Source organism: Panicum virgatum, chromosome 9N (genome assembly GCF_016808335.1).
Source record: "Panicum virgatum strain AP13 chromosome 9N, P.virgatum_v5, whole genome shotgun sequence".
In the NCBI taxonomy this organism is placed as follows: domain Eukaryota; kingdom Viridiplantae; phylum Streptophyta; class Magnoliopsida; order Poales; family Poaceae; genus Panicum; species Panicum virgatum.
The window spans coordinates 18,258,348-18,282,450 of NC_053153.1; the positions used below are offsets into that span (position 1 = coordinate 18,258,348).

General features: G+C 46.7%; 4 protein-coding genes and 1 pseudogene across 5 annotated transcripts; 1 reads left to right on the forward strand and 4 right to left on the reverse strand.

Annotated features, from left to right (window-relative positions):
* Positions 1-936: 936 nt before the first annotated feature.
* On the reverse strand, positions 937-2,000 carry LOC120688239 (chlorophyll a-b binding protein 5, chloroplastic). The gene has a single exon (XM_039970469.1). The coding sequence runs from the start codon at positions 1,933-1,935 to the stop codon at positions 1,150-1,152; it is 786 nt and encodes a 261-aa protein (XP_039826403.1). The 5' UTR covers positions 1,936-2,000; the 3' UTR covers positions 937-1,149.
* Positions 2,001-4,377: 2,377 nt separating this feature from the next.
* LOC120690983 lies at positions 4,378-9,611 on the forward strand (annotated as a pseudogene).
* LOC120690982 lies at positions 9,594-13,153 on the reverse strand. The gene is made up of 3 exons (XM_039973921.1): positions 11,894-13,153; positions 10,792-10,967; positions 9,594-10,290 (listed from the first exon to the last, which is right to left on the reverse strand). The coding sequence occupies exons 1-3, from the start codon at positions 13,146-13,148 to the stop codon at positions 9,772-9,774; spliced, it is 1,950 nt and encodes a 649-aa protein (XP_039829855.1). The 5' UTR covers positions 13,149-13,153; the 3' UTR covers positions 9,594-9,771.
* A 720-nt stretch (positions 13,154-13,873) lies between these two features.
* LOC120688801 lies at positions 13,874-17,961 on the reverse strand. Its single transcript, XM_039971174.1, has 4 exons — positions 17,748-17,961; positions 16,743-17,642; positions 15,152-15,288; positions 13,874-14,677 (listed from the first exon to the last, which is right to left on the reverse strand). The coding sequence occupies exons 1-4, from the start codon at positions 17,959-17,961 to the stop codon at positions 14,099-14,101; spliced, it is 1,830 nt and encodes a 609-aa protein (XP_039827108.1). The 3' UTR covers positions 13,874-14,098.
* A 587-nt stretch (positions 17,962-18,548) lies between these two features.
* Positions 18,549-23,477, reverse strand: LOC120687850 (cilia- and flagella-associated protein 251-like). Of its 2 annotated transcripts, none has more exons than XM_039969922.1 (3): positions 21,619-23,477; positions 19,935-20,086; positions 18,549-19,657 (listed from the first exon to the last, which is right to left on the reverse strand). In XM_039969922.1, the coding sequence occupies exon 1, from the start codon at positions 23,187-23,189 to the stop codon at positions 22,032-22,034; it is 1,158 nt and encodes a 385-aa protein (XP_039825856.1). In that variant the 5' UTR covers positions 23,190-23,477; the 3' UTR covers positions 18,549-19,657; positions 19,935-20,086; positions 21,619-22,031. The 2 variants fall into 2 exon arrangements, with proteins under 2 accessions (XP_039825856.1, XP_039825855.1); XM_039969921.1 differs by having other exon boundaries at positions 19,915-20,086.
* Between the last annotated feature and the right edge of the window lie 626 nt (positions 23,478-24,103).

The following is a 24,103-nucleotide window of genomic DNA, read 5'->3' on the forward strand; positions in this document are numbered from 1 at the left end:
ACTGAATCGAGGGGGTGCTCTATCTATGGTTTTGCTGTTAGCTCTCTAATTTATAAGGTGGAAATTTGATGATTAGTATTGAGTTTTCGTTTCGACGTGGGTGCCCAGGCACCCCCCGGAGTCTACCTAGCTCCCCCCTGCTCACAGTGATGTATATGTTGGATCTGGGTGAAGCGAAGCCATAGCAAACAAAACGGTTCTATGTTTTCGAGACTGGTTGAACCCATGGATCGATCACTCTTCAATCTTCATAATCCAACCCTGGACGAGAGATCAGGACTCCTAAAATGTGCTGTAGCTGTAGCTGATACTTGAAGTTCCTTTGCTCAGTTACTGATAGCTGCGTGCAGCAGTGCTCAATGAAGTAACTACCTGAAGGTTCTTGCTCTCTTAGGCCAGATTTAGATGCAAAATTTAAAATTCCAAAATTATCACATCGAATATGTGCGGCACATACATGGAGTATTAAATGTAGACAAAATAAAAAACTAATTGCATAGACTGCTTGTACATTACGAGACGAATCTAATGAACCTAATTAGACCATAATTAGACACTAAATTGGTACAGTAAACATATGCTAATGATGGATTAATTAGTCTTAATAAATTCATCTCGTAGTTTATAGATTAGTTCTATAATTAGTTTTTTGATTAGTCTATATTTAATACTTCAAATTGAAAAAATTCCCTTTCAAAAATTTTTAATGGCTAAACAAGACCTTAGTTCCGTTAATGAGTTAGACCCAAGCATGCAGGTTGCGCGTTACCTTTTTGTTTTTAAGACAAGCTCACAGACCCTACCTACTACAGCGTCTGAAATTGTGAAGGTTGAGGAGTCAATGATCTGAAATTGCACGATGGCATCGTTCGTTGGGAGGGGAACGGACAGCTTCTCTGCTCCTCCTCAGCCTACTTGAGAAAGAATCAGAGCATCGATGGACAAGTGACAACAAGATCCACTCATGAATGGTACGGTACACCATTGATCTTACACATGCATCTCTGTGCGTAGTTTACAAGTTTACATCACGTGCAGGCAGACGCAGCCGCTGATCTGATCTGAATCTGACGAGCTTACGAAGCATACGCCGGCGCGTGCAACTCTACACGCCTACTGCATTCTTGGACAAGCAGAGCAGAGCAGCATTCATTTGCCGGGGACGAAGTTGGTGGCGTAGGCCCAGGCGTTGTTGGCGACGGGGTCGGCGACGTGGTCGAAGAGGTTCTCGATGGGGCCCTTGCCGGTGACGATGGCCTGCACGAAGAAGCCGAACATGGAGAACATGGCGAGGCGGCCGTTCTTGAGCTCCTTGACCTTGAGCTCCGCGGCGGTGTCCGGGTCGTCGGCGAGGCCCAGCGGGTCGAAGGCGCCGCCGGGGTACACCTTGTCGAGCCCCTCGCCGAGCGGCCCGCCGCCGACGCGGTAGCCCTCGACGAAGCCCATGAGCACCACCTGGCACGCCCAGATGGCCAGGATGCTCTGCGCGTGCACCAGGTTCGGGTTCCCCAGGTAGTCCAGCCCGCCCTCGGAGAAGATCTGCGCGCCGGCCTTGAACCACACGGCCTCGCCGAACTTGACGCCGTTCTTGGCCAGGATCTCCGGGAACACGCACCCCAGCGCGCCCAGCATCGCCCACCGCGAGTGGATCACCTCCAGCTCGCGGTTGCGCGCGAACGTCTCCGGGTCGGCGGACAGCCCCGCCGTGTCCCACCCGTAGTCGCCGGGGAACTCGCCGGTCAGGTACGACGGCGTCTGCTCGGAGAACGGGCCGAGGTACTTGGGGCGGTCGGGGCCGTACCAGATGCTCTGGGGCGCGCTCTTCACGGTGCGGCGCATGGTGATGCGCCCGCCGGCGTCGGCGCCGCCGGCGGGGCGGGAGACCAGGGCCTGCCCGAGGAAGCTGTTGGTCTGGTGCAGCGCCGACGCGGCCATCTTCAATCAATTCTGCGTGTCCGGCGAGCTGAGATTGTTCGGCTGGGTGGTGGTGGATGGGAATGGCCGGCGCCGGAGGAGATCTTTATACGGCCGCCGACCGGTGGACGCGCGGCGGGACTGGTGGACGCGCGGCGCGCCACGTCCGCGGCGAGCCCATTGGCCGCCGCCGCGCGCCCTGGATATCGCGCGGCCTGGGCGCCCAATGGCCGGCTGCCAGGTGGAGGCAAAGATCGCCTCGCCCAAATCCAAGGCTATCTGGACCAAACAAGCAGCTCAGGCATCACGGTCGTTTGCGTACTAGCCGTTGTATTTTGTTACTCCTACAGCCCTACTCGCCGCTTCTTGTGAAAATGTTGTGAGGTTGAAGTTTCGAAAATATCGTGATCCTTTTGGCTCAGACAGTTATGTTTTGTATTTGTATTTGTAAGCTGTCCCTATCTTTTCGGTTCAGATAATTATCTCTAGGGGACTTTGTAAGCCAAAGGATGAAAATTTGCAAAACATGACCAAGATTTCATAGTAAATTCATGTTAGGTGTTATCTTTGTCTTCATATTAGGTTTAAGAATGAATGAACGGTTTTGACAGGAAAAATGCATTTAAAATTTTCAAACTCAAACAACATACCTCACACACCCTTCCCCTGCCAATTGTACGTGAGAAAATGACCGGTCCTCTATACCTCAAAGTAGCATTGTTACCCTCCTTGTTCAAATGTCAATCATCCGATTCCAGTACACACTACTTGTACATATATAACTTCTAGACAAGCTAATTAGTTTTAAAATAAATTAATTATCTTGTCATAAAATTTAGATATGGTAGTTTTAATGTCTTTCGTATTCTACTGGTAAAAATGTGAAATCTATTTAATTTAATGGTGCATTAAGAAAGAAAAAAAATGCTAAATATTACGTTTTGGGATCTGGGCTGGGTCTCCACATGGACCAAAATATTCGGGCCTGTTTGGAAGGTCAGTGGGCCGCGCCATTCACCAGTGCAGTTAGTACTGGTACTGTAAGATATGTAGTCCCTCCATCTCAACCATTGAAGAGGCCAACAATGGTTAAGATTAGACCTATTCTTTTCTACCAGCTTTCATCCCCAACTTGTACTGTTAGCCACCAGTACTCAGAAAAAAAAACAGCAAGGAACAGATACATATGGTAGTCTAGGAATATAATAAGGTTCACTTTGCCTAATTCATATACAAAAAACTAGCATCAACCATAGCAGCCTAGGTTCAAGTACACGGCCTGCAAAAACAAGCAATTAGAGATGATGGTTTTCAAGACAATTTGACCTACATAATTGACCCATACTTACACTAAAGGTTTTCTAACACTGCCATCCATCTATCTCTTCCAAGAAGTGAGGATTGCTATTTGCTAACATCTTGAACAACATTTGAACTCTGAAAAGAGAGGGATGCAGAGAGATAGGAACATAAAGAAGAAAATAGCATTGTCAAATCAAATATTGGAATGCTATTTTTATATAAATAGAGAAGTTTACACAGGCTGCCAGCATGCCGTTAAAACTTCATTAAAACTATGAATTGATTCATATGCTTGCGATTGAGGTATAGGACTTCCACATTCTTCATGTTGCACTTGCTTGCTCTTTTCCTTCTTGTTTGATTTTTTCTTCTTTTTCTTAGTAAGTTTGTCAATCCAAGTCTTCTTTCGTTTTGATCCACTATTTTGCTTTTCTTTCTTCTTTTAGACCAACGACATGAGCATATTGTTCAGGCAAGCTGAATGTTTGTTCAACACTAGACTTTTCTGCATCAATGTTAGGAGTTCCTTTAATTTTTTATTCCTCCTGCTTACTCACATTATGAAGTGCCTCTTCCACAAGCAAGTAGCTGTCCTCAAAATCAGCAGCTTTTGAAGCCAATGAAATGAACATTTTGCAAAGATTTTTATACCGTATTGCAGCATCTAAGCTAGGATTTTCCACTATATCCCTCCCATGCTTATCTTGGATAATCCCTGATCTTGCATCTCGAGTCCATCGTGGGTAATACAGTCAACCATTTTGTTGATTTACGGTAGTACTTCAGTTACACAAAAATTAATCTAGAGCACAAACCATGTCTGCAATTTCTCGAGCAGCTGCTGGCCGTCATCAATGGAGCCATCTATCAGCCTCAGCTGCTCCAGCATCGTTTGGGGCTGCAAGAGATTGCACACGGGCACGGGGTGGCTGCGAAACTCCGGCAGCAGATGAAGGAGCATGCAGGATGGGTCCGTCGAGCGTCGACGTGTCTAGATGGAGGCGACGGATCCACGCGCCGGCCGCTCGCACGGTCGCCGCCCTTCACCCGCGGCAAAGAAGAAAATGGCGCCAAGTGCTAGCGTTTTCCCTCCAGCCGGCACCTTTTTCCCTCCAATGAGCGCAAAGGCCCTAGCTGCTGTGGCCCTTCGATTCATTCGCGACGTTCAGGATCGAGCGACTGCTAAAGTTGCGGTCGCTATAGTGAGATCCCAGTCCCCACACGCCCGTCGCCTCGCCTCCGCTCCCGACTGCCCAGGTCGGGGTCGGGCTAGTCCCTGCCCTTCCTCCCCCTCACGAAGCAGCGGCGGCCGGCGGCGGCGGCAAGATGGTGAAGAAAAGCAAGAAGGAGGCCAAGAAGGAGGGCAAGGCGGGCCAGCGGAAGAATGTCGAGAAGGACCCTGGGATCCCCAACGAGTGGCCCCCCTTCAAGGAGCAGGAGCTCGAGGCGCGCCGCGCGCAGGCGCTGCAGGAGCTTGAGCTCAAGAAGGAGGCGCGCAAGGAGAGGGTATGGCACCGGCCTCGCCATACCTGCCCTTCACAGTCCATCTGTTGTTACCATTGGCGATATGCATGCTGTTGGACTGTTAGTTTGTGTCAGGAGCCAATACTATATATTCAGTCTTACAGCCGATTCCACCCTCCTGTTGGCTTAATTTCATCCTGCAAATATCTCTTGCTTAGATGCTTTGCTAATCAGTGTGCAATGTGAATATCTATCTTCAGTTTCGATTCAACCATGTCATCAGATTCATTGCCGTGCATTTCTGGATAGCAACAACTCAGGTGCTGTCGTGTGGACACAAGGCGCTAATTTAGATAATGTATCATTCGGTAGATGACCTGCTGTCATTGGTGTCTGCCTTCAGACTTTTGGCTCTAATTCTTGTTGCCTATTACAAAAAGCAAAAGAATTTAAAAAACATCTTGCTCTCTGTATTCTATATTTTCGTTTGTGAAAATTTCGACCATTATTTTAATGGTTGGGTCTGAGTGGTAGTATCATAGGATGGCACTAAATATATTTTCTATAAAACTTTTGCATTCGCTCTGTTACAATCATGAACTTTCCTTGTGGTGGTTGAACAATGGTACATTTTATTTCCCCTTGTGGTGGTTGAACAATGGTACATTTTATGGCCCCCTTCTTAGGCTCGGAAGAGGAAGCTCGGGTTGCTTGAGGATGAGGACATTGCTAATTTGGCCTCTGCAGCTTCTGCGCAGGGCAGTGAGTTTGCACAAAAAGATGCAGAAAAAGAGAATGCTCCTTTAGCAGTGGCAAAGAACCATGGTAAAAATTTGTCACTCACTGGTGATTTAATTGGCCCACTTGATGCAGTTACATTGACTAAAGATGTGCCCCCAGATCATTCAGAGAGGTCTTTCTACAAGGAACTTGTTAAAGTAATTGAAGCTTCTGATGTGGTTCTCGAGGTTCTTGATGCAAGGGACCCATTAGGAACCCGTTGCATTGACATGGAAAATATGGTTAGGAAGGCTGACCCAAGCAAACGGATTGTGCTACTTCTGAACAAGATATGTATTATGGAGCACTTTATTAAGTTTAGATTTTACTCTTATAGTGATCTATATCTTCCTACATCCCAATTTCTGATTCTTGAATTCTAGATCTTGTTCCCAAGGAGGCGGTAGAGAAATGGCTTACGTATCTAAGAGAAGAAATGCCAACTGTTGCATTTAAGTGCAATACCCAAGAGCAGAGGACCAAGCTGGGATGGAAATCTTCGAAACTTGATAAAACAAGCAACATCCCACAAAGCAGTGATTGTCTTGGTGCTGAGAATCTAATCCGATTACTCAAGAATTATTCCAGAAGCCATGAGGTAAATGATCATACTGTTCTCAGATAATGTTTATGCATATCTAGCTTCGCTCATCTCTCATCTGGTTGACAAGTTGATTATTGTTGAGACTTAATTGTTAATTCTTATTCTGCAGCATCCTGTGTGCTTCACCACTTGACTTCATTATAATTTGGACCATCGCTTCCTCTTTCTTTCTTATGTGCCCTACTTTGTGTGAACCATACTACCATGTGGAAAAAATTAACATAATCATTTTGATTTTCAAGGGAAAGCTTCCTAATTTTGTATCTGGGTCTAGTGACTTAATGTGTGTCGTTTTAGTTTTATATGCAGTATCTTATCATGACCGTTTGATTAGTTGTGTTTCCCTGCTTCAGTTTCTAGCTTGTTGGGATTCAATAATCCAAACTTTTGTTGCTCCTGTAGCCATTTAAATGTGCATATAGTGTTCTATTTTTTTGCCTTTTAGTTAAGTTTTGTTATTGGTGTGCTTGCAGCTCAAACTGGCAATTACAGTGGGTATTGTTGGGCTTCCTAATGTTGGCAAGAGCAGTCTGATCAACAGCTTGAAGAGGTCCAGAGTGGTTAATGTTGGTTCCACTCCAGGGGTAACTAGATCAATGCAAGAAGTTTAATTAGACAAGAAGGTGAAGTTGTTGGATTGTCCTGGTGTTGTTATGCTTAAATCTTTTAACAATGGTGTGTCCGTAGCCCTTCGCAACTGCAAAAGAGTTGAGAAAATGGAAGATCCAGTCAGTCCTGGTAAGGCTATTTTTCATGTTTCTCTGTCATTTCTGTTAGATTTGCTAAAGTTTTTCATTGTTTCTAGTTATAGCTTTATTTTGTTGATAATTAGATTGTACACAATATGACTAAAAGTGCAATACTTGACACGTTTCATTTTCTTTTGTTCTCTATCTATTTTTAATGCTTCTAGTTAAGGAGATCCTAAGTCTTTGCCCACATGAGAAGCTGCTGTCTCTGTACAAGGTGCCAAGCTTTAGTTCAGTTGATGATTTCCTTCAGAAAATAGCAACACTCCGGGGGAAATTGAAAAAAGGTGGTGTAGTGGATGTTGAAGCTGCTGCAAGAATTGTGCTTCATGACTGGAATGAAGGTGTGGGTGTATGTTTGATATTCTTTAATTAACTTTTCTTAATTATTTATGTCTTTAGTGACCTGACCCTCTTGACTCTTGTTTTTAGGTAAAATACCATATTATACGCTGCCACATAAAAGGAATGTTGGGAAGGACTCAGATGCAGTGATTATTTCAGAAGTTGGGAAATAATTTAATATTGATGAAATTTACAAAGCCGAGTCTTCTTATATTGGTGGTCTAAAATCTATCGAGGATTTCCATCATATAGAGATTCCACTGAATGCTCCACCGGGGATCGAGGAAGAGATGCTGGAGGTAATATGTTTTACCGTAGTGGTTTTCCCTAAATTCAGCTGATTATTTACTATGATATTAAGTATATTTGATAGGCAGTTTTGTTCCTTGTGATTATTAATTCCTTGTAAATTTGAAGCCATTTTTTGTTTGAGTTCATGTCTGTGTGGTTCCTGGTGTGGTCTCAGCTCTATATACTCAGGTAGGAGATTTCGGCAATTCTGTTTGATCCACAAAATTTTTAATCATCGGCGCACTATCGTAAATCAGACGTACGCCGTGTGCCTAGTGCCTACGGCTTCGTCGAGTGCCAGATGTCGGGCACTCTGCAAAGAGGACATTTGCCGAGTGCCAGATCCAAAGCACTCGGCAAAACCAGGGCACACGACATATCACCGTTTTACCTAGTGCCAGCACTTGGCAAAGTAGAGGCACACGGCATAGTGAATATGGTTGCCAGCCATCGTGCCGTGAATATGGTTGCTGGCCATCGCGCCGTTGTTTTGTTGCGGGTTTTGGAAACCTCCCCGTGCAGGGGAGGTGCTGCCAAAATTTTGAGCTGACCGTTGTGTTGGTCATTTTGCAGGAGCTAGGGGCTAGGTGTCGAACTGACCTCGAGCCGCCACTTTGCAGGACAGCAAGGTGAGACATACGTAGATTTCTTTCTTCCTTTTGATGTTCGTAGTTCACGTAACCCGGTTAGACGTCTCCCGTTCGAAAGAGGTACGGTTGGAAATATGCAGATCTTTGTATATTTGTGGCTGTATCTGTTTCGAATTGTCCACGTTCTTTGGACAGCCCGAGGATGCATAGATGGGTCAGTTTCTATGGTTTGCTCCGATCCGAGGTAGAGTTTCGGCACCATCTCCCTGTTGTTCTCCGGATACCAGTCTCCCTTCCAGGACGTGTATCTAGAGAACAGCGGGGAGGTGTTGTCGAAATTTTGTCTCGGATAGGAGTGGATCATGGAAACTGACTGCATCTACGCATCCTTGGGTGGGATTATGACCTATCTTCACCTATTAGATTGTAGGGACACCATCTACATGCATTTGATTTTGATAGTACTCACTGCTATCTTGGAGGATGAATGGCCGTGAGTGGATGTACACGGGGCGGCCAAGTCAGGCTAGCATGACCCATGAATGGATTTACAAGACCAACGATTTCTTGGAAGGGGCATGGGCGCATGCTGAAGGAGCGAGTGTCATGTGGTGTCCCTGCAGCAGTTGTGCAAACAAGAAACGAAAGACAAAGAAAGTCATGGGCCAACATCTTTGCAAGTATGGATTTACGCCAGACTATACTTGGTGGACCTTTCATGGTGAAGCCCATCGTATGAGGGATGAGGTCGTGAGGCAACGCATCGATGATTGTGATGCAGATGGTGGGATTGCCAGTACGCTCACTCTCTCGCAGCTTCGGACAAGGACCACCAACTCGACCCCGCCTATACGCTCACGGCCTGATACTTCAGTGGCCAGCGTGTGCACAATCCAGGTTAGTTCCGTTTCATTCATCGGTCTTTGCTTTTTACGCACCTTTGCTTCGCATTGTAACATTGGGGTGAAATCTTGTAGGCCCAAATTGAGGAAGTGAGGAGGAAGCGGGAGGAGATCGAGGCGAGGTTGGAGCAGGAGCGGAAGTTGAGGGAGGAGCAGGAGCTGAGGTGGCACCAGGAGTGGGAGAGGATGTTCGCCTACATGCAAGGTCTTAGCGCGGCTGTAAACTATCAACCGCCGCCGATGGTGCCATGGCCTCCACCTGGCGCTGCAGTCACTCCTGTGAGTATGAATGTATTTGCTTGCATGTGCATACGATAAATATTGACTCGAAAATGTAATCTTGTTTATTCTCCTTTTTGCAGAATCAATCGGGGGCGGCACCGAATGAGCCTCCGGACGAACACTCGTCGTCGACGCAGTGGCCAGCTTGGGGATCTGACAGGTGATAGGTATTGTTCAGCTCTGTACTTGTGCTTGTTGGCCTCTGGACTATATGTTGGACTTGTGGATGTTGGACCTGTGGTTCGATGTTGGCCTTCTGGATGTTAGACTTGTGCTTGTGGATGTTCAACTTGCATTTGTGGACTAAAGTTGAACATTATGTGATATGTATACTATACGTGCGATGTTTGTGATGGATGTGCCATATATATGATATAATAACTGTCTGATGTATATATTGTTCTATGTTTGATGTTTGAATGAGTGGGGCTCATAAACACGAGAAAACAACAAAAAAAAAGAAAAACAAGTCACTTTGCGAGTGCATTTATCATGTCACTCGGCAAAGCTGGCTTTCCCAGGTTTATGGGGAATCACTTTGCCAACTACTACTCTGTACGTTGAGATGGAAAACGATCATATTTTCGAATTCCTGAAAATGGTTGGCCGCACTGATTGTGAATTCCTGGCCTGACATATGAAGATAGCCTCAGGCATTTATTCAGTTCCTTCTGTTTCTGCCTGCGTTGCTTTCTCTTGCGATTCTTACTACCTTGCTTTCTCCCTTTTCGATTTCGACACACCCACCCCTGTTCTTGTTGATTTTGAAGGTGCTGTTGCTCCTCTTCTGGCATTTGCTGCAGCTCTTGTAGCGTTTGCTGCTGCTGCTCCTCCTCCAGTGGCATTTGTAGTAGCTCGTGATACTGCTCTTTAAAATTGTGCTCCTGATGTGTACTTGAAATTAAGGCTGAAACACCTGTTAGACTTTGCTGCTTGTCTGCATACTTGTGTAACAAGTGGGTAATTTCTGCCTTGATGCTGTTACAATGGGCAGGATCGATATTGCAGCCATCAATTGCACTCCAAGAAAATATTAGAGCATTGACCTTTTTTGCCATCACTTGATTCTGCCGAAGGATGTTGCAACAGCGTTAAAACAGTTAAAAGTATTACATGTATATATCAGTATGTGGAAGCGGCAATTTATCCAGGAAGAGTTTCTTTTTTTTTCCCGAGAAAGGAAGAGGTTCTGTAGTTATTTTTCTCGTAAAGTGAGCAACACAGCTTGTAGAAAGAAAACAAAAATACAGAATATGTGAGGAACAACCTATCCTTTCGTTAAGAAGGATGACATCCAATATTTGACACAATCGGGACCCAAACCTATCTGGTGGAAGTGCACACCAAACCTAGTTTAATACCTCAAATGCACCGCTTCAAGATTTGTCAAAATTTAGCTTCTGAAAAGCATGAAATTGTGCTGTCTTTTTAAAAACAAAAATCCAAAAATTCTTAAAGTAAAAAAGGAAAAAACTACTACACTAGTTCAAATGCTAAAATATATAAATGTTCAATTTCATATGTCTGATTAGCATAACTAGACATCCTTTCCAAGAAATAGAACTAACCAGAGACTCCAGTGTATAGCTTTCTTTGCTTAGTATGTCTTCAGCAATCTTCTTGGCATTCTCAACATAATCACTCATGATGGTAAGTGGAGGATATTTGTGTGTCAAATTGAATGTACGTGCCAATTTGATAGCATCAAGTGGCTGCCCATTTTCGATGAAATGATTGATTGAATCTGCAGAAGGATGAATTAAACATTAGCAACAAAACTTGGTAAACCAACAGGAGAGTGGTATCCTTCAAGTTCCACAAGCTTTGTAATTAGAAAATTTAATATTGAAGTCTGTAAAAGTACAAAAAGTTCAAAAGAGGCTCTACAACAAGAAATAACTGCAAATACGACACTGGAAGAAAAGGCAGCAACAGAGCATAATGTAGCTTGACATAAATCATATATCATCCAGGTGTCTGTGTCTGAAATATGCCATTATCAGTACTAAACAAGCACAAATACTTGAGTGACAGAAATGTCAATTTGACAACAGCATCCATAAATGTGAATTTCTTACTGAAAAAGAAAGAAAGTACATATCACTACAATGGAAGGGAATGAATTGAAATACTCCGCGGTTTGTTTCTCAATGCCATTGCAATCCAGTTATAACTTCGAGCAACTAAGATTGGCACCACATTAGCACTTAAGCTATCATATATCCAGTTTATCATCCTAGAAATTACTCTGTTTGACTTCTCTCTGTGTCCTGGCTTGTTTATAGTTCCCACAGTTTCCTGCTTAATTTAGGAAATGCATATAGGGGGGATGATACCTACAGATGGTCATAGTCTCCTATCTTCATGGGTATCGTAGAGGGCAGAAAAGGATGGATGCTACGGTTCATGCTTGAACTCTTAAGCGGTTAAAATGTGGTTAGCTGGGAGACAATTACGGAGAGCATTGGTTGGTTACTTGGTTGGCAATTGGCATCTCCCTGAAGAGCAGCAAGCTTATGCAATTCTGAGCAGTGTGATTTATGAATCACAGTTCACAAGTTAACTACAACATGCAGGTGAACGTTCACCTGCACGCATTTGCGTCGTAGCATACGTTAACTACAGCATTTGAGGTAGTCAAATTCAGCAGTGAGATTCGTGGAACCATACCGGTCATCTTTTTGATCAGGCCAAGGCGCTTGCAGAGCTCGACGCAGTCGTCCTTCATCTGGGGCGCGAGATTGCCAAAGAGACGTGTGATCTCATCAACATCGAACTCCAGGACAATGTTGTAAGAAGCAAGGAAGGAGAGAAGACCCCATCCGGCCATCCGGCTCATGTCCCAGCCACTCCAAGGCTTCCCGACCACCATCTCCTTCCAGCCCCTCGCCACCCGCTCGGCCTGCTCCAGCTCGTCCGCCGACGGCGCGGCGAGGCGGGGCACGCATTCGATCAGCGCGACGCAGTTTCCCCAGAACCGGTTCGTCTTGCGCACCGCCGAGGCCAGGAATCCCCCGACGGCGCGGACGAGGGTGGCGTGCGGGTCCGCGGCGCCGAGCAGCGCCGGGAGGAACTCGCGCCGCGCGCGGAGGGAGCTCCTGCCGCTGAGGCACAGCAGGCCCACCAGCGTGGAGGGGTCCGCCGCGATGGCTCTCGCCAGAGCCGTCTCTTCGCCGCCGACGGCTGTGGCGCGCGGACGCGGCAACTCCCCATCCTCCGGCTCGTCGTCCTCTCCGCCGTCTCGGTCTGCGCTCGCGTTCTCTGCGTCCCCTTCCTCCATCATCTCGGTATCGTCGTCGCCTAGCAGGGGAGACCCCCCGGTCGCCCCCGTGGAATCCTCCTCGCCGTCGTCTTGCTCTCGAGACGGCACGATTGCCACCGCCTCCACCCGCTCGCTCGCCGCCTCGTCACCTTCTCGGCCGGGAAGCGCAATGGATGCCTCCCGGACCTCCCCCTCCTCCTCCTCCACGCGTTCCTGGTCCAAGGGCGCGCTCTCGCCCTCCTCCCCTTCCTCGGCATTGCTACCTTGCCCCTCCTCCCACGCGCCGCGCTCACCGCGGCGTTCCAAGTCCTGCTCCCGCTGCTCCTCCTGCTCCAGGTACTCGACAAGGTTACCAGTAGTGGCCGGGCCCGCGCCGTCTGCGGATACGGCTGCGGCGTCGGCGGCGTGTGGGGAGCCGAGCTCGAAATGGCCGAAGTGGGCGGCCACGGACGCGAGGTGCGCGTCGAGGTCCTCCCAGCGGAAGGGGACGGGGACCGGGGAGCAGGCGGCGAGGCGGTCGAAGGCCTCCCGGAGGTGCCGCCTCTTGCCCCGGAGCGCGGCGACGGCCGCCTCGAGCTCCGCCGCCTGCGTCGCCATCGCCGCCGCGGGCCGGGCGGGAGCGCGAACCGGCGGCAGCGACGTGGGCGTTGGTTGGAACTCCATTTCGCTTCGCGTGACCGCCACACAAACCTCCACTTGGCTTCCCTTTCGGTTTTGATTTCGGCAGTGCTACTACCAAAGGCGCTGTTTGGTTTTTTTTAGAATGGGCTAGAACACAGTTAAAACTACTAATTATGATGTTAAATAAAGTCAGTTTACAAAACCAACTTCAGAACCCCCGTGCTAGGAATCCTGAAAATTCTAATGAGGCCTTTGACCGCGTGATTTGATGATAGTTACTGTAACATCATTATAGCTAATCATCGATTAATTACCATCATTAGATTCGTCGTGAATAGTTACACTCATCCCTAAAAAATTTTTGCAAATAGATTTCATTTAATACTCCATGCATACGAGATTTTTTTTTTCAGAAAACGTGCGCGCTAGAAATCTAGAATGGCCACGCCGAACCAAATACAAGCACCGTCTGGATCATGAGCTCTTCACTCCGTGAGTGATTTTTTCTTTACAATAACGTACGTGCCAAACCATTCTCCTCTAAATGGAAAAGGAAAAACGATGCCACTTCTATGCTTGACAGTGCATGCATTGCATACCCCACCCAGTCTACGAAGTTCATCAACAAGGCCAACGTTAGCGATTGGCAACCGCTCCAAATTTGTATGCAAATGTTACGAACAGAATTGCTAGCTAACATGGGGTTCGTTCACTACAGCAAAGGAACAAAAAAACCACTGATGACAGAACAAAACGCTACCATGCTGTTTTATTTTGTTTCTTTTTTTTTCAGGGAAGGGCCTTGCCCGAATTTCATTGCTTTTGGGTAACGAAATTACAAAGTTCGACACAGTTTCCACCAAGAAGAGGTTAAACCAACAACTGAAACCTCTATACATGGCCAACGAAACTCGAAAGGACTCCCCCTCCCCTGCACAGGGCTCAACTCTGCAGGGCGAAGTTACTAAGCAATCCAGTGCAGAACTTCTATGCTATCTGGGACAGAACGGAGGGTGAGGGCGAGCGTTCAAAAAGAAAGGGTGAGGGGGGAAAGGACAAAATGGCGGAACCATATACTGAGGTGGTTGCGGTTGCGTTGCGAGTGGCCTTCCTTGAGCTCCAGGCCAACCTGGCTGGGCAGGGTAACTGTCAATTCCAGGCATTGCGGCATACGGTGGACAACCAAAGTTTTGGATCTGGGCTACATTTGGAACCAGAGGAACGGTGGTTGCTGGTAGATTAAGAGTAGCCTCCCTTGGTCGTTTGGCATCCTGTTGCTGCTGTGTCACTGGCACTATATTTTCTTGTTGAAGCAGTGGATGCTGCTCCCCTTGAATTAACTTGTTTTGATTCAGTTTCTGCAGCTGCTCGCTGTGTTGTCCCTCATGGCGCTCCTGCTCCTCTTTCTTGCGCTTCTTGTTGATCTGCCTATGCTCCTTTGCGTATTTACCTAGCAGATATCCACTTTCTGCCATGATAGCACGGCGTTGGCTAGAATCAGTGAGTTCCTTCTCAGCTAGATGACGTGCAATCCACAGATTGTTTTTAACTTCCTTCGGTGTAGCCAAGTCCTGCGCATAGACATAGGTAGATGCAAAACCATCAAACTAACATACAACAATGTACAAGACCCACCTCTTGGATGGGGTGGGGGATTTTTGAGAGTACGAGTCCACCCACAGCAATTCAAATCCAGATGCCACATCTATACACAAGCATGAATAACTCCCTAATAAAAACAGCGGTCAGACATGACCTCATAGGGGCGTGATATGCGTGTGTGATGCAAGTGCAGTATGTGTACATGCATAAGTCTTCCTACTTACCTGTAAATGTAAATAAAGGGAGGCAAAAAAAGAAAAGAAAGTAATATAGGTGACAAAAAACAGATTTGTTGGATAAATACACATTTATATTTAGTTATCTACAACAGAACTTGTCCAAAATTCTGTAGTGCTATGTAAAAATTAGAAAATTACTACCCCTGACTATGGTGATCACTGAAATACTTTTGTTTTTAGAGTCGTATAAGGGGTAGTGCATACCAAAGAAGTATGCTTGACCTTTTCAAGTAATCCCTTCAGAAGAGAAAATAGAGGATACGTGTCTTCCAAATTAAAAGCTTGTACAATATGAAAAGCTTCGATATGCTGCTCATTTCCAATCAGATAGTCAATTAAATCTGCAGAAAAGATGAAGGCAGGAAGAAAATATTAATAAGCAGGCCAACCCTTGCACTGCAAATGAGGGAAAGACATGGAGATAAATGTCTACAGCCCGGTTAACATAAAAAGGAAATGCATACAAGATAGAGGCTAGTACATTTAATATTGTCTAGCAGCACATAAAAACAGTAGCGAAAGTCCAAATGATGGCTCAGCACTAAGCATACAAACATGCATTAGCAGAGACAGACTATCAACTGATTGTCCATACTGATATTGTTCCTGAGCAAGATATAGTTTGAACCAAAAATTCACCAAGCATACCCATATAAGTTATACCACTTGGGCAGATATCATGTGAGATTCAATCGATTAATGAAATAGTTTTTGTTCACAGAATTCAGGCTTTTTCATGCAATGTATTTACAAATGACAAGCTGGCAGCAAAGGGAAGCATGTCAGCACTCCAGGGAACAGCCTCATTAAGGCACAACACCAAAGAACCACAAGGTGAACATAGTTGGGGCAAATGCTTTCATGAATCACTCTTTGTTCACAAGTCTAGCATGCCCCCAGAATCCCAGATCAGTGACAACTATATTTTCATATATCATTAAAATAATAATTGGATGTATATTGTACATATACTGGACTGATCTTTGATACTTATATTGACTACTAAACATGGTGAATCCATTGGGAATCATCGAAATACCCCTTAGGAGCCAGGCACATCTTCATATATGTCAACAAGAAGCACAATGAGTCTCAATTAGAATTTAAGAATTCAAAAGAAGATAGGTAACTTTCTTCGGTGTTTAATGTGAAATTCAGGGCAGAAGCATCAGAATGGTTGACACCTACCACCTGGTGATGTCTGAGATGCTGCTATCAATGGTGAAATAAAGGTGCTGTGTCTAGAAAGTAGAAACCAAAATTTGGTTTTTGCAGCCTTTCCAATTGGTTTTTATCACACAACATTTCATATATCTATTATGAATGAACAACCTGCTTGCAAGAAGTATTTCCATGCTTTTGCAGGAATGTGGTCATTAATAGTCAAGCTGCTAAGGTGCTGTAATATGACCACAAGGCAAAAAATTGTAGCAGCACTTTCACTCAACCTAAGCTTGCCAAACATTATTGAAAATCCATAAAAGTAACAATTCTGTAAACTATAAAATGTAGCGCATCAAACATGGAAAAGGAATGCATTATTCACTTCCATGTATTTTCGGCTGTTCAATGATAGCCAGAAAAGAGGGGTTAAAACTTATGCAGATATATCAAACATAGAAGGCACCATATAAATGGTACCTGTTCACCATCAAGCAGTGGAGATGAGAATTGATAATATCATAAGTCAATATAATGTGAATATGTGGTGGAATAACCCTTTATGGGCAGAATTGCAGAAAGACAAAACACTAAACGTACTATAACTAAGAATGGTGAAAGGATACATCCATACCTGTGATCCTATCTGTGAGCCCAAGATCCTTGCAAAAGTTCACAGTGTTTTTCTTAATATTTTTATGATGGACCATAGCAAAGATACGGATGATCTCATGAATATTGAATTCAGATACAATATTATAAGATATGAGGAAATGGAGAAAGCCCCAAGCAGCCAGCAAGTCAAGTTCCCCACAAGAACCCTTCCCGTCGATCATTTCCTTCCAATCCTTTGCCACCAACTTGGCCTCCTCTGTTGTGTCTGCAGAAGGTTTGACAGATGCCATAGACAACCAAATAATCAGCCTGACACATTTCAACCCGACCTTGGCACACTCGAACTTCTTGCTGGATAGGAATAGCTTGACCACTTGGAGAACAAGTGCCGCTGGATCTGGGGCATGGAACATTGCGTTCAGAAACTTTTTCTTGAGGATACCACTGACACGTATCACGAAATCAGCCAGCATCCCTGCATCCATTCTCTTACATGCCACTATAAGATCCTTCCTCCCACATGGAGGAAGCCGTCCAAGCTGTTTCTTAGTCATCTTTACAATCATCTCCTCTTCAGTATCCTGCTCCTCTTTTTTGTCCTCCTGCGCATCCTCGTCGACCTCCTGCATCTCCTCTTCAGCCTCACTGTCCGGCCCTGCAGATACCTGAATAGCCACTGCCTCCTCATTGGCATCCTGCTCTTCACCCACGCCGCCTTCGTTGTCATCCTTGGTCTGGATGCCGATGTTGGCATCCTTCACTTCCTTGTCGGCCTCCTCCCCCTCTTCCTCCACCTCATCCACCTCCTCCTCTTCCTCTTCTTCTTCCTCTTCCTCCACCTCCTCCTCTTCTTCCTCTAACTCTTCCTCTTCCCCTTCCCCCACGTCCTCCTCTTCTACTTCCTCCTCCCCCTCTTCTTCTTCTTCTTCTTCCACCTCCTCCTCCACTTCTTCCTCCACCTCCTCCTCCACTTCTTCTTCCTCTTCTTCCTCCTCCTCCTCTTCAGCCCCTTCCTGGTTCTTACCAGTGTGGGCAGGGCGGGCGGCCTCGAGGACCCGCAGCTGTCGGAACCGGCGCGAGATGGAGGAGTGGATGGAGGAGACGTGGGCGTCGAGTTCCTCCCATGTGAAGGGGAGCGGGTAGGGCGAGCAGGCGGCGAGGCGGTCGAAGGCCTCGCGCAGGGCTTCCTTCTTCGCGGGGAGCTCGGCGATGGCCGCCTCCAGGCCCTCCGTCGGCATGCCCGCCGGCGCCGCAATCCCCAGGGCTGAGTCGGGGGGGGGGGGGGGGGGGGGGGGGGGCGAAATCTACAGCTTCCTTCAAGGAATCGCCGCTCGCGTCGCCTCGCCTCTCCACTCTCGCTAGCACAGCAGCGATGTGGATGCTCCGCACGCCAGCGCTTGGGCCCTCCGCCACGGGAGTTGGAGTTGGATCCCTCCGCTGCTTTGGTTGCCTAGCCCACCGTTTGCCCTATCTTTTTTCCTTCATTTTTAAAATTTTGTAGCTGTATATTTATTTCTTGTTTTTCGATCATAAAGTGATACTCTATATATTTAGATCATTAAGTGAAAAATAACAATTACGTGGCAATGCTAGCAAAACACAATCATAGTTTTTTCCATTTAATTTCAGTTACGGCCGGCCCTAGGGGTACTTTGCTCCCGAAATCCATCAGCACAAAAACGTCAAGGCTGAGGCCACAGCTCCTCACCGCGATTTCAACAGAGACATGTGCAGAGGCTGATCCCAATCGGCCTCCGCAGCCAGCACTACAGCCGCTCACGGGCCTGCGACCCCAATTAGGCCTCCAGCAATCGCTGCTTAGAGCTTAGCATAACATGAGTCCTTTCTTTCTTCCCCAGGTGCACTTAGAATTACAAGAGTTTTGGAGTGACCCATCAAGACAGTGAGTGACCAACAGACGAATATATACATGTCACCCAAGGCCGCTGCGGTACAGTACAGACTGTACAGTACATGGAGGTTAGAAGAAACACAACTCCAGTGTCGAAGAAACCAACCAAAATGCCAGGCTACTTCTCTGAACTGAACTCCTACTGTTACCTAACCTGTGTTGCACTCGGCGTGCGAGCAACCACCCAAATGCAGCAGCTGCAGCTACCAGGGATAGAACTGTGGACGATGGTAGAAGGGATCAAAAGGTCCTATGTACTCAGGTGCTCCAAGCTGTGGCGTGAAAGGCGGTGCGCAATGAACCCCAGGCCAGCCTGGTTGGGCAGGGTAAGCGTGATGGACTCCCTGAACCCCAGGCCAGCCTGGTTGGGCAGGGTAAGCGTGATGAACTCCCTGCATTGCGGCACAGGGTGGATGCCCAGAGTTGCCTCTCAGCAGCACGGTCCACGCCGCGGGAGAAGTCAGTGCTGGTAACTTGGCAGTACGTCGCCTCGGCCATTTCTGTTGCCCCTGCAACTTATCTTCTTGTTTCTGCTGCTGCTCCTTTTGTGGCTTGTTTTGGTTCTTCTGCTGCTGCTCCTGTTGCGGCTTCTTTTGTTTCTCCTCCAGCTTCTCTCCTGGCTTGCTTTGTTGCCTTTCCTGCTGGTTTTCTTGTCCCATGTGATGATCCTGCTCCTGCTCTTTCTTGCGCTTCTTGCTGCTCTCCGTTTTCTGTTGCTGTGGATTTGAAGTTAACTCTTCTGGCTTACTCTGTTGCCTTTCCTGCTGATTTTCTTGTCCCATGTGATGATCCTGCGCCTGCTCTTTCTTGCGCTTCTTGCTGCTCTCCGTTTTCTGCTGCTGTGGATTTGAAGTTAATGCAGTAGAGGCATCTGCTAAACTCCGCTTCTTTTTTCCAAATTTACGTAGCAAAACGTGGATTTCTGCCATGATACCGGTGCGTAGGCCAGAATCAGTGATACATTGCTTAGCTAGATCTTGCGCCATTCTTAGGTTATCAATCTCCTTTATTATAACCTCTCTCTGCATAGAGGTAGATGCAAAACCATTAAACTAATAATATAGCGGACACAAAGCAGATTGAGATGAATACATATTTGTCTTAGAAGAATATAATATGTTTCAGAATTTTCAAATTTCAATGGTGCTCCAGTAGCTCAATGATAATAACACACCAAATTTCCTTGATTTCTCTTATGCAATTGTGTGGTTCAACCACTCTACCACGTAATTAGAAAACATTCTGCCACTAAAGTCACTTTCTAAGTAGCAGCATATACCAGGGATTGGCGTGTCATACTCTTTTGAGATATTTCCATAACAGTCCGTTTCGCCTTTTCAACATATCCCTTCAGAAGACAAAGTGGAGGATATTTGTCCACCAAATTAAAAAAAGTGCCAAATATAAAGCATTCATCTGTTGCCCATTTCCAATCAAATAGTCCATTAACTCTGCAGAAAATATGAACGCAGAAAAACATTAACAACCAGACCCTGTGCCGCAGATGAGTTAGTCAAACAAATGTCATCAATTATGTCAAAGTAATAAGGAAAATGTCCAAAAGACAAAGGCAGCTAATTTAACGTAGTCTAGCAGCACCGTGAAACAGCAACACAAGTTCAAATGATGGTAAAGAACATGCATTCTGATGATTCAGCAAGTAAATATGCACATTGGCAGTGAGCCAATTTATCAATTAAAAAAGTGCATAATGATATAGTTACTAAGGAGGCTATAGTTTGCACGCAAAATAAATCAAACACATCCATCAATATCATATTTGGACTCGGGGCAAAGCTAAAAGGAAATTGATGGTTATGCACTCATTTATAATCCTGAAGCAACAGTACCAATTATAGTTGTTCTAGCCTTTTAGATAGTCAAAATAATGTACTTACGACTAATACTTTTTTTAGCATGTTGCCAGTGCACAAACTTGGCTCAACATGGCTTTGCCGCTGCATTTATATAATGTGATGTTTAGTCAATGTCATTTTGGTCCCAAAACTTGGAAACATTTTTCCGCCTAGTTTTGATCAAGAGGCTGCACTGTGGCAGGCTAACACAATTGACTGGTAGTTAGGCAGCAAGGAATAGGCACACAACTGAAGAACCATATCGTGTACGAAAATGGTCTAGAGATTTGATTATTGACTTTCATGCCAAAGATTAGTGACTTCATTATGTAATGAAACAAGGTGTTGCACCAAATGGTCTTCTTAGTGCATCTTAAGCTACCGATTTGCATTTGTTGCTACAGAGCACTTGAAGGAAGTTACAGGTTTACTTATTTTCACAAATCATGTGGTAAGTACCAAACCAAAAGAAGGGTAATAGCTCCACGTTTCTTATAAATATAATACTTTGCCTGTGTTTCAGGTTTATTTTCTTTATACTTTTGAATTTTGATGTAGTTTTGCCACATTCATCTATGAGCTGCATCATACAAGGCTGGAAGTTCAAAAGCTAAGATGATCAAACAATAAAACATCTTTGAAAATTAAAAATGGGCAGATATTAAAGCCTCTTCAACTGATGTTAACTCAAGTTATTTGGAAGTGTAAAGTTTGCTTAATATTTCAACTAACTTATTATGAAGATCAACTTTCTTGCACAGAGTATTTCTTAAGCCTTTGCAGGTGTGCAATCTTTATGTAGTAAGGAAGATACAGTGCTGTAATGTGACTTAAGCAAGCTGTAGCAGCACTGTCTCCCCAGCTAATATAATAACAACTGTTGGTGAGTGTGTTCTGCATTGGAATCAAAATCATGTATAAGTTTGACGATACCAGAATGAGGGGGCACGGCAAATGCATCTTACATGGAAGGACTCACTCCTAAAGTACTGATTCTCTTATTAAAGGCCAAAGAAATAATATGAACAACACATGTTCTCTGATGAGAATGATAACATCATGATATCACGTTTGAGCAGAAGTGCATAACATATTATCAGTAATAATGACGAAATATGCAACCGAACCTGGGATCCTATCGGCGAGTCCAAGACCCTTAAGAAGCACGGAATGGTTCTTCGTCTTCTGTTTGCGTGGGATGGTACCAAAGATTCGGAAGATCTCCTTTGTGTCAAACTCTGATACAATGTTATATGAGATGAGGAAGTTGAGGAGGACCCATGAGGACAGGCTGCCCAGGGTCATCCAACTCCTTGGATTGTCAATCATCTCCTTCCAATCCTTAGCCAGCTGCTTCGCGTGCTCAATGGATTCTGTAGAAAGCTTGGTAACAACTTCAGGTACTGTTTGAATCAGCCCAACACAGTTGTTCCAGATCTTGTTGGTCTTAAACGTCTTGTCATGTAGGAATAACTCAACTATGCGGAGAGACAGTGCTGCACCATCCGGGGCACGACTCATTGCAGCATGGAACTTTGAGCTAAGCCCGACATTGGTATATATGAGCATGACCAACCTCGGTGCATCCATTGCTTATGACTGCTGCAGAAAGATAATCAAATTCAATTGGACCTGGAGGAGCTCCACTACCCTGGTCCTGAGACACATTCTTGGCCTTCTCCTCCCTTGCAGTATTTTTGGCATCTTGCTCCTCCTTGTGAGCCTCCTGCTCATCTTCTTCCACTTCCTTCTCATTGCAAGCCTCTTGCTCCTTGCCCTGCACTGCAGATGCCTTGTTGGTTGCTGCCTCATCCATGTCACCATCCTCCTCCTTGTCCAGAGGGGCTTTCTTAGCATCTTCCTTACTTTGCTCCTCCTCCTCCTTGTCCAGAGAGGCTTTCTTAGCATCTTCCACACTCTGCTCCTCCTCCCCCTCGTCCTGAGAGGCTTTCTTGGCGTTTTTGGTACTCTGCTCCTCCTTCATGTTGGCATCCTCCCCGTCCCAAGAGGCCTTCTTGCCATCTTCGGTACTCTGCCCCTCCTCATTGGCCACCTGCATCTCCTCCCTTGCATCCTTGTCATCCTTTATCTCATTGCCAATCTTGTCATCGGCCGCCTCTACAACTTCCTCTTCCTCCATCACCTCATCTCTGCCCTCTTTCTCGTCCTTCCCATCCTTGCCAATCGTATCGTCTGCCTCGCTGCTGGCGCCTTCCTGCATCTCTTCATTGGCCATCTCCTCCTCCTCTTGTTCCACCACCCTCTCCTCCCCTTCCAGCACCTCTTCATCCTCTTCCACCACCTCTTCATCTTCTTCCACAACCTCCTCCTCCGCTTCCAGCACCTCTTCCTCCTCTTCCACAACCTCCTCCTCCATTTCCACCACCACCTCCCCCTCCGGGCTTTCTCCCGTCCCGTCGCCGTTAGTTCCCCCAGGCGCGGCAGCAGCGGGTGTAGGGCGGGCGGCCTCGAGCGCCCGCACCTGGCGGAACCACAACGAGATTGACCAATGGAGGGAGGAGAGGTGGGCGTCGAGGTCCTCCCAGGCGAAGGGGAGCGGCGAAGGGGAGTAGGCCGCGAGGCGGTCAAAGGCCTCCCGCAGGGCGTCCCTCTTGCCGAGGAGCGCGGCGACGGCGGCCTCCAGCTCCGCCACCATCATCATCGCCGGCGACGGATAGCCAGGGCCGGGCCGCGGCATCGGTGGAGGAGAGTATTGGGGTTTTGGGGCGCCGAGACATTGCACGGTGGCGACGAGAAAATTGGAGATTTGCCCTCTTCAGGAGTGAGCTTTGCCCATTTGCTCTTATATAAAAGTGCTTCGCCCATTTGCCCTCCTCAACTGTGGTGGCTTCGCACATTTGCCCTTTGAAGGATTTGGACCCAAATTCAACCAGATTTTGAACTGCACATATGTGGACTTCCCATTTTACCCCTGCCCCTCAAACCTTATCCCTTCCTCCCTCCATCTCTCTCGTTGGTCTCTCTCTCTCACGCTCCTGCCCCCCGAGAGCTCGCTCGCGGCGGCGGCCGCCGGCCCCCCAGCGCCGCCCCCAAGCCGCGCCCTGCCCGCCGGAGCTGCACGCCGACGACGCGCCGCACTCCCCGGCTCCCGGTCGGCGCAGGATGACCCCGACGCGCCGCCCCTTGCTCCCGGCGCAGCAGGGCCACGACGCGCCGCAGTTCGCCGACGCGCCGCACGCCGCTGCTCCCGGCCGGCCCAGCTCGCCCCCGACGCGCCGCCCTCCTGCTCCCGGCCGGCGGACGCGCGGCACACAACAGGGCAACACACGAGGAAAAGCCCCCAAAAGCTTCCGAGGCCAAGCCTGGTCGCCCCCACTTCACTGTCATCACTCATCAGAGGAGCAACTAGACCGCGTCAACCACTCGTCGTGAATTCTCTGAAGCTGCCCAGTCTCTGAAAGCTGAAGGATGGCTGTTGATAAGTCTGCAGCAAGGGGGGAATCTCTCTGGAATGCCTGTAAAGAACAATGGAGATGAAAAAATTATTTCCATCAGACTGTCATAGTTCTTTTTAGGTGTAGTAGTGCTTATTAGCAAGTGATTTGTGCAAGTTGTACCACTGTATGCTATATTGAAGGCAAGCTGAATTTA

What these genes read in the sequence shown, in the direction of transcription:
- LOC120688239 (XM_039970469.1), bottom strand. Translation starts at nt 1,935, where the DNA reads ATGGCCGCGTCGGCGCTGCACCAGACCAACAGCTTCCTCGGGCAGGCC.
- LOC120690982 (XM_039973921.1), bottom strand. Translation starts at nt 13,148, where the DNA reads ATGGAGTTCCAACCAACGCCCACGTCGCTGCCGCCGGTTCGCGCTCCC. An exon ending in CCTGATCAAAAAGATGACCG is followed by an intron (nt 10,968 to 11,893) that starts GTATGGTTCCAC and finishes ATCCTTCTGCAG; the next exon opens with ATTCAATCAATCATTTCATC. An exon ending in GCTATACACTGGAGTCTCTG is followed by an intron (nt 10,291 to 10,791) that starts GTTAGTTCTATT and finishes ATCCTTCGGCAG; the next exon opens with AATCAAGTGATGGCAAAAAA.
- LOC120688801 (XM_039971174.1), bottom strand. Translation starts at nt 17,961, where the DNA reads ATGCCGACGGAGGGCCTGGAGGCGGCCATCGCCGAGCTCCCCGCGAAG. An exon ending in CGCCCGCCCTGCCCACACTG is followed by an intron (nt 17,643 to 17,747) that starts GTAAGAACCAGG and finishes AAGAAGAAGAAG; the next exon opens with AAGAAGAGGGGGAGGAGGAA. An exon ending in AGGTCAAGCATACTTCTTTG is followed by an intron (nt 14,678 to 15,151) that starts GTATGCACTACC and finishes GTCTATGCGCAG; the next exon opens with GACTTGGCTACACCGAAGGA.
- LOC120687850 (XM_039969922.1), bottom strand. Translation starts at nt 23,189, where the DNA reads ATGCCGCGGCCCGGCCCTGGCTATCCGTCGCCGGCGATGATGATGGTG.